This window comes from Theropithecus gelada, chromosome 17 (assembly GCF_003255815.1).
Source record: "Theropithecus gelada isolate Dixy chromosome 17, Tgel_1.0, whole genome shotgun sequence".
In the NCBI taxonomy this organism is placed as follows: Eukaryota; Metazoa; Chordata; class Mammalia; order Primates; family Cercopithecidae; genus Theropithecus; species Theropithecus gelada.
This window is the reverse complement of record NC_037685.1, coordinates 72,861,153-72,879,846: the sequence shown is the minus strand read 5'-3', so window position 1 is coordinate 72,879,846 and position 18,694 is coordinate 72,861,153. Positions and strand designations below refer to the sequence as shown.

Genomic DNA, 18,694 nt, shown 5'->3' with positions numbered 1-18,694 from the left:
CTGTGAGATGGTATCTCATTATGATTTTGATTTGCATTTCTCTGATGACCAGTGATAATGACCATTTTTTCATGTGTCTGTTGGCTACAAAAACGTCTTCTTTTGAGAAGTGTCTGTTCATATCCTTCACCCACTTTTTGATGGGGTTTGATTTTTTCTTGTAAATTTTTTTAAGTTCTTTGTAGATTCTGGATATTAGCCCTTTGTCAGATGGGTAGATTGTAAAAATTTTCCCCCATTCTGTAGGTTGCCTGTTCACTCTGATGGTAGTTTCTTTTGCATTGCAGAAGCTCTTCAGTTTATTTAGATCCCATTTGTCAATTTTGGCTTTTGTTGCCATTGCTTTTGGTATTTTCGTCATGAAGTCCTTGCTCATGCCTGTGTCCTGAATGGTATTGCCTAGCTTTTATTCTAGGATTTTTATGGTTTTAGGTCTAATGTTTAAGTTTTTAATCCATCTTGAATTAATTTTTGTATGTGGTGTAAGGAAGGGATCCAGTTTCAGCTCTCTACATGTGGCTAGCCAGTTTTCCCAGCACTATTTCTTAAATAGGGAATCCTTTCCCCATTTCTTGTTTTTGTCAGGTTTGTCAAAGAGCAGATGGTTGTAGATGTGTGGTATTATTTCTGAGGGCTCTGTTGTGTTCCATTGGTCTATATCTTTGTTTTGGTACCAGTACCGTGCTGTTTTGGTTACTGTAGCCTTGTAGTATAGTTTGAAGTCAGGTAACGTGATGCCTCCCTCCAGCTTTGTTCTTTTGGCTTAGGATTGTCTTGGCAATGCAGGGTCTTTTTTGGTTCCATATGAACTTTAAAGTAGTTTTTTCCAATTCTGTGGAGAAAGTCATTGGTAGCTTAATGGGGATGGCATTGAGTTGATAAATTACTGTGGGCAGTATGGCCATTTTCACGATATTGATTCTTTCTGTCCATGAGCATGGGATGTTCTTCCATTTGTTTGTGTCCTCTTTTATTTCGTTGAGCAGTGGTTTGTAATTCTCCTTGAAGAGATCCTTCACATCCCTTGTAAGTTGGATTCCTAGGTATTTAATTCTCTTTGAAGCAATTGTGAATGGGAGTTCACTCATGATTTGGGTCTCTGTTTATCTATTATTGGTGTATAGGAATGCTTGTGATATTTGCACATTGATTTGGTATCCTGAGACTTTGCTGAAGTTGTTTATCAGCTTAAGGAGATTTTGGGCTGAGACGAGTGGGGTTTTCTAAATATACAATCATGTCATCTGCAAACAGGGACAATTTGACTTCCTCTTTTCCTAATTGAATACCCTTTATTTCTTTCTCCTGCCTGATTGCCCTGGCCAGAACTTCCAACACTATGTTGAATAAGAGTGGTGAGAGAGGGCATCCCTGTCTTGTGTCAGTTTTCAGAGAGAATGCTTCCAGTTTTTGCCCATTCAGTGTGATATTGGCTGCGGGTTTGTCATAAATAGCTCTTATTATGTTGAGATACGTTCCATCAGTACCTAATTTTTTGAGAGTTTTTATCATGAAGGGCTGTTGAATTTTGTCAAAGGTCTTTTCTGCATCTATTGAGATAATCATGTGGTTTTTGTCTTTGGTTCTGTTTATGTGTTATGTTTATTGATTTGCATATGTTGAACCTCCCTTGCATCCCAGGGATGAAGCCCACTTGAGCATGGTGGATAAGCTTTTTGATGTGCTGTTGGATTCCGTTTGCCAGTATTTTATTGAGGATTTTTGCATTGATGTTCATCAGAGATATTGGTCTGAAATTCTCTTTTTTTGTTGTGTCTCTGCCAGGCTTTGGTATCAGGATGATGCTGGCCTCATAAAATGAGTTAGGGAGGATTCCCTCTTTTTCTATTGATTGAAATAGTTTCAGAAGGAATGGTACCAGCTCCTCTTTGTACCTGTGGTAGAATTCATCTGTGAATCTATCTGGTCCTGGACTGTTTTTGGTTGGTAGGCTCTTAATTATTGCCTCAACTTCAGAGCCTGTTATTGGTCTATTCAGGGGTTCACCTTCTTCTTGGTTTAGTCTTGGGAGGGTGTATGTGTCCAAGAATTTATCCATTTCTTCTAGATTTTTTAGTTTCTTTGCACAGAGGTGTTTATAGTATTCTCTGATGGTAGTTTGTATTTCTGTGGGATTGGTGGTGATATCCCCTTAATCATTTTTTATTGCATTGATTTGATTCTTCTCTCTTCTCTTCTTTATTAGTCTTGCTAGCAGTCTATCAATTTTGTTGATCTTTTCAAAAAACCAGCTCCTGGATTCATTGATTTTTTTTGAAGGGTTTTTTATGTCTCTATCTCCTTCAGTTCTGCTCTGATCTTAGTTATTTCTTGCCTTCTGCTAGCTTTTGAATGTGTTTGCTCTCGCTTCTCTAGTTCTTTTAATTGTGATGTTAGGGAGTCAATTTTAGATCTTTCCTGCATTCTCTTGTGGGAATTTAGTGCTGTAAATTTCCCTCTACACACTGCTTTGAATGTGTCCCAGAGATTCTGGTATGTTGTGTCTTTGTTCTCATTGGTTTCAAAGAACATCTTTTTTTCTGCCTTTATTTCGTTATGTATCCAGTAGTCATTCAGGAGCAGGTTGTTCAGTTTCCATGTAGTTGAGCGGTTTTGAGTGAGTTTCTTCATCCTGAGTTCTAGTTTGATTGCACTGTGGTCTGAGAGACAGTTTGTTATAATTTCTGTTCTTTTACCTTTACTGAGGAGGGCTTTAATTCCAACTATGTGGTCAATTTTGGAATAAGTGTGATGTGGTGCTGAGAAGAATGTATATTCTGTTGATTTGGGATGGAGAGTTCTGTAGATATCTATTAGGTCCGCTGAGTGTGCAGAGCTGAGTTCAATTCCTGGATATCCTTGTTAACTTTCTGTCTCGTTGATCTGTCTAATGTTGACAGTGGGGTGTTAAAGTCTCCCATTATTATTGTGTGGGAGTCTAAGTCTCTTTGTAGGTCTCTAAGGACTTGCTTTATGAATCTGAGTTCTTCTGTATTGGGTTCATATATATTTAGGATAGTTAGCTCTTCTTGTTGAATTGATCCCTTTACCATTATGTAATGGCCTTCTTTGTCTCTTCTGATCTTTGTTAGTTTAAAGTCTGTTTTATCAGAGACTAGGATTGCAACCCCTGCTTTTTTTTGTTTTCCATTTGCTTGGTAGATCTTCCTCCATCCCTTTATTTTGAGCCTATGTGTGTCTCTGCACGTGAGATGGGTCTCCTGAATGCAGCACACGGATGGGTCTTAACTCTTTATCCATTTTGCCAGTCTGTGTCTTTTAATTGGATCATTTAGCCCGTTTACATTTAAGGTTAATATTGTTATGTGTGAATTTGATCCTGTCATGATGATGTTAGCTGGTTATTTTGCTCATTAGTTGATGCAGTTTCTTCCTAGCATCGACGGTCTTTACGATTTGGCATGTTTTTGCAATGGCTGGTACCAGTTGTTCCTTTCCATGTTTAGTGCTTCCTTCAGGAGTTCTTGTAAGGCAGGCCTTGTGGTGACAAAATCTCTCAGCATTTGCTTGTTTGTAAAGGATTTTATTACTCCTTCACTTATGAAGCTTAGTTTGGCTGGATATGAAATTCTGGGTTGAAAATTCTTTTCTTTAAGAATGTTGAATATTGGCCCCCATTCTCTTCTGGCTTGTAGAGTTTCTGCCAAGAGATCTGCTATTAGTCTGATGGGCTTCCCTTTATGGGTAACCTGACCTTTCTCTCTGGCTGCCCTTAACATTTTTTCCTTCATTTCAGCTTTGTTGAATCTGACAATTGTGTGTCTTGGAGTTGCTCTTCTCAAGGGGTATCTTTGTGGCGTTCTCTGTATTTTCTGAATTTGAATGTTGGCCTGCCTTGCTAGGTTGGGGAAGTTCTCCTAGATAACATCCTGAAGAGTGTTTTCTGACTTGGTTCCGTTCTCCCTGTCACTTTCAGGTACACCAATCAGATGTATGTTTGGTCTTTTCACATAGTCCCATATTTCTTGGAGGTTTTGTTCATTTCTTTTTCCTTTTTTTCTCTACACTTCTCTTCTCACTTCATTTCATTAATTTGATCTTCAATCACTGATACCCTTTCTTCCAGTTGATCAAATCAGCTACTGAAGCTTATGCATGCATCACGTAGTTCTTGTGCCATGGTTTTCAGCTCCATCAGGTCATTTAAGGTCTTCTCTACACTGTTTATTCTAGTTAGCCATTTGTGTAATCTTTTTTCAAGGTTTTTAAATTCTTTGTGATGGGTTCGAACATCCTCCTTTATCTTGGAGAAGTTTGTTATTACCAGTCTTCTGAAGCCTTCTTCTCTCAACTTGTCAAAGTCATTCTACGTCCTGCTTTGTTCTGTTGCTGGCAAGGAGCTGCGTTCCTTTGGAGGAGAAGAGGCGCTCTGATTTTTTGAATTTTCAGCTTTTCTGCTCTGGTTTCTCCCCATCTTTGTGGTTTTATCTACCTTTGGTCTTTGATGATGGTGACATACAGATGGGGTTTTGGTGTGGATGTCCTTTCTGTTAGTTTGTTTTCCTTCTAACAGTCAGGACCCTCAGCTGCAGATCTGTTGGAGTTTTCTGGAGGTCCACTCCAGATCCTGTATTCCTGGGTATCACCAGTGGAGGCTGCAGAACCACAAATATTGCAGAACGGCAAATGTTGCTGCCTGATCCTTCCTCTGGAAGCTTCATGTCAGAGGGGCACCCAGCCGTATGAGGTGTCAGTTGGCCCCTTCTGGGAGTTGCCTCCCAGTTAGGCTACTCAGGGGTCAGGGACCCACTTGAGAAGGCAGTCTGTCCGTTCTCAGATCTCAAACTCTGTGCTGGGAGAACCACTACTCTCTTCAAAGCTGTCAGACTGGGACTTTAAGTCTGCAGAAGTTCCCACTGCCTTTTGTTCAGCTATGCCCTGCCCTCAGAGGTGGAGTCTACAGAGGCAGGCGGGCCCCCTTGAGCTGTGGTGGGCTCCACTCAGTTCAAGCTTCCTGGCCTCTTTATTTACCTACTCAAGGCTCAGCAATGGTGGGCGCCCCTCCCCCAGCCTCACTGCTGCCTAGTGGTTTGATCTCAGACTGCTGTGCTAGAAGTGAGCAAGGCTCCGTGGGCATGGGACCCTCCGAGCCAGGTGCGGGATAGAATCTCCTGGTATGCCATTTGCTAAGACCATTGGAAAAGCGCAGTATTAGGGTGGGAGTGACCCAATTTTCCAGGTGCCGTCTGTCACGGCTTCCCTTGGCTAGGAAAGGGAATTCCCCGACCCCTTGTGCTTCCGGGGTGAGGCAATGCCTCGCCCTGCTTCGGCTTACGGTCCGTGGGCTGCACCCACTGACCTGCACCCACTGTCCGACAAGCCCCAGTGAGATGAACCTGGTACCTCAGTTGGAAATGCAGAACTCACCCATCTTCTGCATTGCTCATGCTGTGAGCTGTAGACTGGAGCTGTTCCAGTTTGGCCATCTTGGACCTGCCCTCATAATTTTTTTCTGATTACAAAAGTAATGTATATGTATTGAGAGAATTTGGAAAACAAGAAATTTCTGGTGATCATTAGCAGTGATTTCTTATTTTGTTATAAGACCAAAGAATATCTTTGTAAAATAGTATTTAGAGATTAGCTTGTCTAAGCCCGCTCTACTCAAATAAGCAAATCTAAGCTCAGATGGTGGTAAAAATTCCCACATGAGAGGGATAGCATAGTGTATTTTTAGGCATTTAAGCAAAGAATTAGAAGGTTCAACATTAGATGGGATTTTTTTAAAGCAATTAAAATTTATTTCTCAGTTTACTATAATGTTAGTTTGTTTTGTTATTTTTTATTGTAATTGGTACTTGTTAATGACATTAATGTGGTGACTTTTCTAATAAAGAAATTAGTACCCTATGCAGAGAACATCTCTGTTATACAAACTGAACTAACTTGATGAAAATTATTAAAGAATTGGAGGGAACTAAAAGAAGGCCCACAGTTAACAAGTTTCAGAGAACAGGCAAAAAAGCTGAACATTGGTAGTGGCAAATACTCACCTTGAGTCCATTTTTTAAAATTGCTGAAGAAAAGATCTGGATTTGCTTCCTCACTGTTCTCCCTTCTGAACCTTAGATAACATGCAGGGAGCTCCCAGACATGTGTTGTAGGTGATTTTACAACCTTAAACTGACTGATCTTTGACTCCATCACATTTAGAGACCCAAAGAGGGGGATGATCCTGGCCTCAAGGAACAAGCCTATCTACCGGCCAAGGACCTGGCACATTGCTAGAGCATACTGGTGAGAGAGAGTGGTTTAGGAACCCAAAGGAGGAAATCATTCTAGTGCTGAGAGTTAAAGGAGAGAAAGCAATGGGACAGATAGGCAAAGCTGTGGAGAAGTTGGGACATTTCATCAGAAGGCTAGGTGGGGGTAGTGGAAGATGACAGATAGATAGGCAAGGATGAGCTATTGTAGTCAAAAGAGACCACATAAGCAAAGATATGGATGTGGAAGGGTATTTTTTAGGAGACAGTGGCCGAAAGGAACTTGTTTGAGTGTCACAGAGGGTTGATGAGCATGCTTGCAAGTTTATCTGCTGTTGCAGGGATCCCTCAAGGCCTATCACAAACCCTTCAGCCTTCAAGTCCCAACATTTAGTCCAAACCCCATTCCTAGACTAATTTTCTCTTGGCCTGTTTTTCATTCCTTTTTAGCTTTTTTCTCCTACTCCATTTCTTTCTTTCTCTCCTCCTTTGATGGAACATGGATAGAGTTTCGTACATTCTTTATTTTTTTCTTGTCCAGGAAGAAAAGCCCCAAAGTCCCTTTGCTGTAAAGAATTTTATTGCTAATCTCTCTGAGGAAACAGGGTAACTAACGTAATAAACCTGAGGAAGTTATAAGAGTCCCAGAATCCCTCAGAGTTCTTAAAGTCAAGGTCCTTGAGCTTTTCTCTCAGAAACTGGAAGCATGCTTACTTCCTCTCCTTGGTTTGACTCCTGTCTGTGGGGCTTCACATAATTCCTACTTCTCTTAACCTGGTAGTGAAAGGGCCGCCCGACTCCTGCTTCTGCGAAAAGCCTTCTGGCCAGTACGTTGTCATGAAAAGCACAGTCCGGCAGAACAGAATGATAAATGTTAGCATCATTCTCATGAGATTATTTTTACTTTTTAGGATCTCTCATTCCACAAGTTTCTTCTCCCATTTCGAATTTTCACTTACTAAATATTATTCTCAATAAGAGTTAATGATATAAAAATGTATCTATTTCATGTTGATTTTTACTGAAGGATACAAATTACATATATATTAAGGGAATTTTTACTAGTAAGTAAACATAAGTATGTATAGGAACAAAATGAAAATGGTAGCAGATTTTTTAAGCAGTTGGACATTGGCTGATTACTGTTTTCTGAGTTTCCCAGTGAGAAAAATGAGCATGTGTAACTTTATAATGGAAAAATAAGATACTATTTATGTATTTATTCAATTAAAATAATCCAGAGAAATTTCTATTCTAGGCAAAAACTGTGATTAGAAGGAACAAGTCATTATAACTGTTTCATTTTGCTCAGGATATTTACAGAAATTCTTTCCTAGATGATGCTTTCAGCATTTCCTCAAAGGAATTATCAGAGCTTCTTAAATGAAGTAGTAAGCAACTTGATGAGATCTCTGTTTTAGAAAAATAACTAAACAAATTGGGGATTGTCTTGTTGTAAATCTGGAGGTGGGAAACCAAACCAAATTAGGCCCTTTCCGGTAGTCTGGGGAGGGGATGAGCTACCCTTGAGCTGAGACAGTGAATTGGAGAGGAAGGAGCAGATATGGGAAGCAGACACTTCAAAGTAAACATATCCAAAATTAAACTGCCTTTTATAGCTAGACTTCCCTTCCCCACCCAGCTAATTCAGTTATTCTCCCCTATTTCTTCTGTGACCTGCCACTGTATTGCCCAAGACAGAAACTTTGACTTCGTCATCTCCTTATCCTTAACTCCAGGCCCTCACTAAGTCCTGTTGGTTCCTTTTCCTAAATATCTCTTAAATCTATTCATTTCTGTCTATCCCGTAGTTTAGACCACCATCATCTCCTGCTTGAATTTTAAAGGAATTTCAGACTGCTTTCTTGCTTTCTCTTCTGCTCTCCACCAGACTCCACCGTACCATTCCGTCAGAGCAATTTTCTAAAACTGAAAATCTGATCCTATTATTCCTTTACTTCAGTGGCTTCTTGGTGCTTTGAGGAAACAGTTCTAACTCTTTTAAGTGGCTTCCAGGGCTTTGCCAGACTTAAATCCCACCTACCTTTCTAGCCTTCTAGCCTGGTTTCTTACCACTCCCTTTCTCACTTTTCTCTAGCTTCTGACTTCTTGCAGACCTGTCCAGCTCTCCAGCTGACTGTTACCCACGAGTCTTGACACATACTGTTCTACCTGTAACACTCCCCTTTTTCATCTTTCCCTGTACCTCTTTAATTCCTTGATATCTCAATCTAAACATAACTGTGCAGTCGGCCTTCCTGAGCCCTTAGTTTAAAGCTTCAAGCATCTTGGATTGTCGTATGAGGACACTATCTATTATATGTGTTGTCTGTGTTCCCTACTAGACTGTAAGCTGTGAATATGGTGAGAGGCTGTAGCTGTTTTCTTTACTATTATAGCCAGCTCAGCTAGTACAGTGCTGTAATATTAGGTGCTCAAATAATTGATGAGTTAGGCAAGGAAGTGAGAGAGGGAGAAAAGAAGGGAGGGAGGGAGGGAGAAAATGTTGGAAGGGAAAGAGGAATGAAGGAAACAAAAGGAATGGAGGGAAAGAATAAAACTAAAAGTTTTGCAGGTAGGGACTGCAGAGATCCTAATGACATTTTGCATGAGGTCAGAGGGGAAAAAATGAAGCCATCAAAAATATTCTAGCATTCTTTTCTTTTTTTTTTTTTGAGATGGAGTCTCGCTCTGTCGCCCAGGCTGGAGTGCAGTGGCCCCATCTCAGCTCACTGCAAGCTCCGCCTCCCGGGTTTACGCCATTCTCCTGCCTCAGCCTCCCCAGTAGCTGGGACTACAGGCGCCCGCCACCTCGCCCGGCTAGTTTTTGTATTTTTTAGTAGAGACGGAGTTTCACCGTGTTAGCCAGGATGGTCTCGATCTCCTGACCTCGTGATCCGCCCGTCTCGGCCTCCCAAAGTGCTGGGATTACAGGCTTGAGCCACCGTGCCCGGCCTCTAGCATTCTTTTATTGAGCAGCTGAGTATGTGGCAATACTGTTATATGGGGGTTGAAAAGAGACAAAAGTAGGTTTGGGTGGAAGGATAATAAGCATCTGTTTCAGAAGTTCAGTTGATGGTTAAGAATAGGGGATATCGAATGAAGCTTAGAAAAGAAGTGTGAGCTGTATGTGATGACTGAGGTCATGGGAGTGGGTGGTATTTCCCAGAGAGAGAGCGCGTATGGAGCAAGACAGCTGAGGCTGGGGTTCTGGAGACTCCAACATTTAAAGAGACACAGCAAAAGAGCTCCTTAGTGGCAGCTGGGACTCAAACTACATTTATGGGACTCGTGACTCCTAAATCATGCCTTGCTCAGAAGGAATTTGAATAAGCATGGCTATTTAATAACTTTAGAGGTGGGGAGGGAGGAGGAACTCCCTGATAGCACATTTTCATGACATTTCTTCCAGGAAATCCTTTGTATTTCTAACATTGTAATGCATTTAGGATGTCTGCTTTTTCTAGGATTGCTGAATTTAACAGAACGAATATATTAACCCAGACGTTTTACTCATCTGAAATTTATCTATTTAAAAGTTTATATTTATGGTCACATGCCATTTAAAGTTTACATACCGGTTATAATTTACATACAAATATGCAAATGTGATTTTCCTCCTTTGTGCTTCTATGCTAGGCTTGAAACTATTTTGAGTGAAATCCAATTAGATACTGAAAAGATTCCTAGAAGACGAAATTATCCATTGTTCTAACTTTAGTGAATTTGTCAATTTGACATTCAGCTCTGATAACTTTGAATCTTTTATAGGTGAAATAATTCACCTTTAAAATTTATCCCACTTTATTTATTTATTTATTTATTTATTTATTTATTTATTTATTTTTACAGGTGGAGTCTTGCTCCATCACCAGGCTGTAATGTAGTGGTGTGATCATGGCTCACTGCAGCCTCAAATTCCTAGGTTCAAGAGATCTTTCCACCTCAGCCTCCCAAGAGGCTGGGGCCTCGCTGTGTTGCCCAGGCTGATCTGGGACTTCTGGGCTCAAGTGATCCTCCCACTTAAGCCACCCAAATCTCTGGGATTGCTGATGTGAGTCATGCCCCTGGCCCGTTCTTCTTTTATAAGTCCATAATTTCAGCATCCTTATTAATATGATCGCCACTTAAAATATTTTACCAGAATCTTCACTCTTTTTCCAGTACTTTCCAAACTCCCTATATTTGTTTATTCACTTGACAAATATTTATTGAACGCACTCTCAGGCACTGTGCTGAGCTCTGGGGATATAGTGATAAGTAAAACAGACATGGTTTCTACCCCCTGTGGCACTCAATCATACCATTTCAATTGATTTGAATTTCTATCCTTGATGCTTGTAGAATGCTTTTCTTCACAAGATGTTTGAGTATGTAGTAAAAATACCAATAAAAATGCCTGCTTCCCTATTGAGCTTCTGCTATTGGTGCTGTATACCATACACTGCCCCAGTCTGCCTAATTATTTCTTTAGGATGGACCTAGAAGTGAAGAAGGAGATAACTTAAGGCCCAGATTACCAAAATCAATTTCAAACTGAAAAAAAGATATTCCATAATGCAGGGACTATAATTATGAGCATCAGAATCATATAGACCTGGATGTGAGTCCTGGTTTCACTAGAATTACCTGTCTGTGACTGTGTGCACAGTGCTTACCTCTGAGCCTTGGTTTCTTGATTTGTGAGGTTGAAATAATTTTAATCCCTACCTCATGGGACTGTTGTGATGATGAAATGAAATAACCCATGAAAATACTTACCCTACAGCCTGGCACAGTATAGGTTAAATGTCCCTTATCTTAGATACTTGGGACCAGAAGCATTTCACATTTTAGAATATTTGCATATACATACCAGTTGAGCATCCCTAATCTAAAAATCCAAAATCTGAAGTGCTCCAATGAGCATTTCTATTGAGCATGACCTTTGAGCATCTTGTTGGTGCTCAAAAAGTTTCAGAATTTGGAGCATTTTGGGTTTCAGATTTTTGGATTAGTGATGCTCAACCCATATAAGAATCAGTAAGAGTTATTTTTGCTAGCATGTACGATATGAAGTCAGCTTTTAAACTATAACTCTTTCCACACAACCTACTTGTTAAAAGATTTACACACCATTAATTGTATTTCACCTCTAAGTGAAAACTTTCAAATAGGGAAATAGCATGGGGGTGGATTCCATTTTTAACAGTCTGTCTTCTACAAAAGGATAGCAACTCTCAGCACCAGTAAGTGGTAAGGAAATGAGGGCATTTCTAGGAAGAGTACATATAGTTGAGTTTTATTAATACAGTAGGTTTCCAAGGTTTTAAAGGACTTTAAAATAGGATAAAAGGAAAATAAATGAGTGTTTGATTCTAATAGAAAAAGTACAGTATTATATTTACCTTTCTGTAGCTAAAAATCATAATTCTGAAGAACTGATTAGAGAAACCATTGTTTTATACTTACTTGATCACCTTTGATGGCACCCTTCAAATCTGAAATAGTTAATACTATGGGCATCTGCTGTGATGCCTAGACTTCAGTGTAAATTTACAGAACAGAAAAATCAATATGTAGGAGGCTAATTTATGGATTTCCTTTCAAATAAGAATGGCTTAGGACTAGTATGTTTAGAAATAAATTTTTTAAACCCTCCTGTCATAGGAGATATTCCGTATATGTTTGCCAGTTTGGTTTTCATGAATGATAAACTAAAATAGTAAAAAGGTGAGAAAGCAGGTTTTGGTAAAAGACTTTTCTGGTTTGGCATAAGCTTATCTCCAGAAAATAGCCTCTTTTTGTTTAATGTTTTCTGTGTAATTACAGGGTGTAGGAAAAAACAAGATTGTTGACAGATTCCTTCACCTGCTCAACAGACCCCGAGAATATATTCAGCTACACAGGTAAGACTATTAGACCCACAGCCTCTTAAAAATCTCATTTAATCATTTGTTTCCCTCCTGGTCCAATTTGAAAATACTTTCTTAAAGGCCCATTTTACAAACCAGTTTTATTTCTGTTCTTCTTGCTCTTTTCTCTCCTTTAAAGGTAATAAAACCATGCAAAATTTATTTTTAAAGTGACTAATGCTTTATAAACATGAATTAATAGATATTCTGTGGACAGAGAGTGATGAACATTACATTCTAGGAACAGATCTCATCAACATAAAGGCTCTTAAGTTAGAAGAAAAACATGTAGGATCTAAGCCTGTTCTCTCACAAGCAGCTAAAATAGCTCACAAGGAGAAATAATAAACTATGTAAATCTCAGGTATGAGATAAGGAACCCAGAAATCTGGAAGGAGTACATTATTAGCTGTCTCCTTGCCTTCCTTAAAGTTACTTTTTGGATAATTTTATATGGTTAGAATGCTGGTTCAGCTTTTAATCAAACAGTTTTTCCTAATATGGGTCATTTTTAGCTTTATGAATGAACCTGTTCTAATTTTTAAAAAATAAAATATAAATGACAGATCCACCAAAAACAAAACAGAAAGGTAAGTCAAAAAATATATCAAGTAATGAACAACTTAAAGCTAACTTAGATTGTTAGTGTTTTAATCCCAGGAAGTAAAAAATATATAGTATAATACAGCATTGAATTGAGTTATAAGAGTTAGTTTCTTGTTTGGGTCTTTTCACTAAGTGATTATCAGTTCTTGAGAGAGAATTGTAGGAGAATAAAGGGCAGAGTTAGTGGGTCAAAGGAGAAAGAGGAAAGGACCCAGGAAAAGCTGAGATATGGTGAAAAACTGCCTTTTGGGATTTATACCTCTGACCATGACGGTAGTGGTAGCAGATTGGCCCTACCACAATAAAAACGGTAAAACTGAACAAAATTCACAAACACTAGGAAAAGAAGAACTACTAGGGATCTTTAACCTGAACAACTACCAGAGCTCCTACATGACCAGGAGCCTTCATTAAATACCCCTGGTATTCAGAAAGGTATTTATCTTTTAAAGTCTATGTTTAGAAGTAGGACTAATCTATCCTTTAAGTAAGAGTTACTCCATACCTATCCTTACAAATTTTAAAACTAAGCCCTGATAAAGAAGGATGTTTGCTATTTAATATTATTTTGAAAGTTTTGTCTCATACAAAATGGCTTTAAAAATAAAAATAATGGGTATTTGGGGAGGTAGGGAGGAATACCTTGAAAAAATCAAGGTGATTCAACAGTAAATTGACTTCATACCTGAACAAAACTTAACACTCAACCAAGAAGACCACAAAATCCAAACACTCAGCAACATAGCATTCATTGAGTCAAGGATTCAATAGGAAATTACTAGACATACACAAAAGCAGAAAAATTGGTCAACAGAAATAGACTAAAAATGACAGGATGATGGAATTAGCAGACAAGGACTATAAAACAGTTGCCATAAATAGATTCAAACATTTAAAGGGAGAAAAATGTGAATGTAATGACAATAATTGGAAATTCTTAGTGTAAAAATGACAACCCTAAAAAAGCAGCTTCACATACACACACATACACAGAAAATTATTTGAAGAGATAATGATAGGAAAATTCTCAAATTTGATAAAAAAGATAATGTCACCAATCCAGGAAGCTCAATGAACTTCAAGCAGAATAAACAAAAAAAACACTACATGGCATATAATCAAATTGCTAAAAACCAAGAGAAAAATCTTTAAAATTACCAGAGGAAAAAAGACATATTACCTATAGGGGAACAATCATAAAAATGCTGACTTCTCCTGAGAAATAGATATGAACCACAATTCAATTGAAGTGCTGAAAGAAAAAAAGATCAGTATAGATTAGTATATTTGACAAAAATATTCTTCAGAAGGCAAAATAATGACATTTTCAGACAAAAACTGAGAGTGTTTTTTATCAGCAGACCTGTATAATACAAAAAAAAAAATTACAATTCAGAATTTCCTATGAACATAGATGCAAAAATTTTTGACAAATGTTAACAAATCAAATTCAACAATATATAAAAAGGATAATATGTCATAACTAAGGAGGTTTTATCTCAGGAATGTAAGGCTGGCTTAACATTTAAAAATCAAATAATATAACACATTTACAGAATAAATAAAAAACCATATGATCCTCTAATTGCCGCCAGAAAAATCATTTGAGAAAATTCAATATCCATTCATGATAAAACATCACATAAACTACAAATATCAGGAAACTTCCACAATCAAATAAGAGGCATCTATAAAAAGCCTATAGCTAACTTCATATTTAAAAATGAAAAACTAATATTTTTCTCATGATTAGGAGAAAGACAAGAATATTAACTACTCATATTATGCTGGAGGTGCCAGCTAGCACAATAAAGCAAGAAACCTTAATAAATGGCATACATTTTATTTATAGATGACACAATTGCATGAATGTGTATATAAAAAATCTTAAGAAGCATATAAAAAAGGTATTAGAACTAACAACCAAGTTAAGCAAGGTCATAAGATACAAGGAAAATGTACAAAAATCAATTGTATTCCATATATAATATATTGTGTATATATATATATATGCTAGTATATATAGCAATGGGAAAAAATTTAAAAATACTGTTTACAGTAGTGTAATGAATATATTTAGGAATAAATTAATTTAATATAATATATGCAAATTTTGAATTTGCTATTGTTAATAGTGTGTAACGAGGTCAACAGACACCGTTATTTCTTCAGATACTTCTAACTTGCTGATGGCTGTTTGAAATGGAACTGAAGGTTATCTGTTTCATACTCATGAGATGATGAGCTTCTGTCATAGTAAATTCTTCCCCTTATCTTCATCTACCTCAACATCCCCCTCAATATCCTCAGTATCTGTGCCATATAGTGTTCATTCTACATTATTTGGAAATAGAAAGTATTCTTCTTTGTTGTTTACAATACATTTTTAATCCTGATTTTCTGCTACCATCATTTCTGCCAGTATTAGAGAATTCTAGTTACAAAGCTAGATCCATGAATTTGCCAAGCTAAATATAATTCTTCTCAACATGTTAGGCATTAAATGTTAAGAATTTGTTCCCTAGAAATCCCTCTTCTCATTGTCATATTACTTGTCCCCCACATTCCCGCTCGTAACTTTCCGTGTTTCTTTCTTCTATCACTCATCATTTCATTTCCCAAATTTTATATAGGTCAACTACATATTTCAGAAAATTTCTAGGCTTTTCAAGTGCTTTAAGAATACAGGTTTTTACATGTTCTCTCTTATAAGTGGGAGCTAAACATTGAGTATTCATGGACATAAAGATGGCAACAATAGATAGTGGGGACCGCTAAATGGCAGAGAGAAGAACGGGAGCAAGGATTGAAAACTAACATTGGTTACTATGTTTACTATGTAGGTGGCAGGATCAGTCATACCCTAAACCTCAGGATCACACAACATAGCCATGTAACAAACCTGCATATGTACCCCCCAAATCTAAAATAAAGGTTGTAATTATTTTTTAAAAAGAAGACTAATACTGGTTTTTTTATTCAGCTTCATCCAAATTTTTACCACACTATTTTTATATCTTCTCATAGCTCTTTGTATGAATGATGTATTATATAAACTTAGGACTTTCAACTCAAAAAAATTTTAAATATTTGTCATATTAAAACTACAGGGCTATGTATTATAGGAGATATAGGAAGAAATAAGAAACATAATCCTACAGGAGCTGTAATTACTTGTAATTATTTCGATCTTCTATGTTCCCCTGAAACACTCTCTTTTTTTCCCCTCTCCTTTAAGCTATTCAATTAGTTTTTCCTCTCACATGGATAAAGTTGGAAATAAAATGAAAGAATCAGAATTTTCAACTAGTTTGCTAGTTCTTGCTTGAATAATTTCTATTTGTAACATATCATAGTTCCAATTTTTGAGTTACAGGGCACCTAGCAAGACCAGTATTTTGTATTTAAGGATGATATTCGCAGTTCATTCTTAGCAGAATTTGTGCTGTTTTTAATTGCATAGTGTTTACCTCCTACTGTAGACTGAGGGTTCCTTTAAAAATATTTTATTAACGAGACAGAAAGTGAACAAGGATATCCAGGAATTGAACTCATCTCTGCAGCAAGCAGACCTAATAGACATCTATAGAACTCTCCACCCCAAATCAACAGAATATACATTCTTCTCAGCACCACATCGTACTTACTCCAAAATTGACCACGTAATTGGAAGTAAAGCACTCCTCAGCAAATGTACAAGAACAGAAATTATAACAAACTGTCTCTCAGACCACAGTGCAATCAAACTAGAACTCTGGACTAAGAAACTCAATCAAAACCGCTCAACTACATGGAAACTGAACAACCTGCTCCTGAATGACTACTGGGTACATAACGAAATGAAGGCAGAAATAAAGATGTTCTTTGAAACCAATGAGAACAAAGATACAACATACCAGAATCTCTGGGACACATTTAAAGCAGTGTGTAGAGGGAAATTTATAGCACTAAATGCCCACAAGAGAAAGCAGGAAAGATCTAAAATTGACACTCTAACATCGCAATTAAAAGAACTGGAGAAGCAAGAGCAAACACATTCGAAAGCTAGCAGAAGGCTAGAAATAACTAAGATCAGAGCAGAACTGAAGGAGATAGAGACACAAAAAACCCTCCAAAAAATCAATGAATCCAGGAGTTGGTTTTTTGAAAAGATCAACAAAATTGACAGACCACTAGCAAGACTAATAAAGAAGAAAAGAGAGAAGAATCAAATCGACGCAATTAAAAATGAAAAAGGGGATATCACCACCGACCCCACAGAAATACAAACTACCATCAGAGAATACTATAAACACCTCTACGCAAATAAACTGGAAAATCTAGAAGAAATGGATAATTTCCTGGACACTTACACTCTTCCAAGACTAAACCAGGAAGAAGTTGAATCCCTGAATAGACCAATAGCAGGCTCTGAAATTGAGGCAACAATTAATAGCCTACCAACCAAAAAAAGTCCAGGACCAGATGGATTCACAGCTGAATTCTACCAGAGGTACAAGGAGGAGTTGGTACCATTCCTTCTGAAACTATTCCAATCAATAGAAAAAGAGGGAATCCTCCCTAACTCATTTTATGAGGCCAACATCATCCTGATACCAAAGCCTGGCAGAGATACAACAAAAAAAGAGAATTTTAGACCAATATCCCTGATGAACATCGATGCAAAAATCCTCAATAAAATACTGGCAAACCGGATTCAACAACACATCAAAAAGCTTATCCACCATGATCAAGTGGGCTTCATCCCTGGGATGCAAGGCTGGTTCAACATTCGCAAATCAATAAACATAATCCAGCATATAAACAGAACCAAAGACAAGAACCACATGATTATTTCAATAGATGCAGAAAAGGCTTTTGACAAAATTCAACAGCCCTTCATGCTAAAAACGCTCAATAAATTCGGTATTGATGGAACGTACCTCAAAATAATAAGAGCTATTTATGACAAACCCACAGCCAATATCATACTGAATGGGCAAAAACTGGAAAAATTCCCTTTGAAAACTGGCACAAGACAGGGATGCCCTCTCTCACCACTCCTATTCAACATAGTGTTGGAAGTTCTGGCTAGGGCAATCAGGCAAGAGAAAGAAATCAAGGGTATTCAGTTAGGAAAAGAAGAAGTCAAATTGTCCCTCTTTGCAGATGACATGATTGTATATTTAGAAAACCCCATTGTCTCAGCCCAAAATCTCCTTAAGCTGATAAGCAACTTCAGCAAAGTCTCAGGATACAAAATTAATGTGCAAAAATCACAAGCATTCTTATACACTAGTAACAGACAAACAGAGAGCCAAATCATGAATGAACTTCCATTCACAATTGCTTCAAAGAGAATCAAATACCTAGGAATCCAACTTACAAGGGATGTAAAGGACCTCTTCAAGGAGAACTACAAACCACTGCTCAGTGAAATAAAAGAGGACACAAACAAATGGAAGAACATACCATGCTCATGGATAGGAAGAATCAATATCGTGAAAATGGCCATACTGCCCAAGGTAATTTATAGATTCAATGCCATCCCCATCAAGCTACCAATGAGTTTCTTCACAGAATTGGAAAAAACTGCTTTAAAGTTCATATGGAACCAAAAAAGAGCCCGCATCTCCAAGACAATCCTAAGTCAAAAGAACAAAGCTGGAGGCATCACACTACCTGACTTCAAACTATACTACAAGGCTACAGTAACCAAAACAGCATGGTACTGGTACCAAAACAGAGATATAGACCAATGGAACAGAACAGAGTCCTCAGAAATAATACCACACATCTACAGCCATCTGATCTTTGACAAACCTGAGAGAAACAAGAAATGGGGAAAGGATTCCCTATTTAATAAATGGTGCTGGGAAAATTGGCTAGCCATAAGTAGAAGGCTGAAACTGGATCCTTTCCTTACTCCTTATACGAAAATTAATTCAAGATGGATTAGAGACTTAAATGTTAGACCTAATACCATAAAAA

General features: G+C 37.8%; 1 protein-coding gene across 1 annotated transcript in view; it reads left to right on the top strand.

Annotated features, from left to right (window-relative positions):
* The window catches only part of VWA8 (von Willebrand factor A domain containing 8), a 389,692-nt gene that overhangs the window by 182,924 nt on the left and 188,074 nt on the right, over positions 1–18,694 (top strand). Inside the window, exon 21 of the mRNA XM_025364717.1 lies at positions 12,036–12,112. Within this exon, the coding sequence (XP_025220502.1) occupies positions 12,036–12,112 (77 nt within the window). The remainder of the gene's footprint in view (positions 1–12,035; positions 12,113–18,694) is intronic.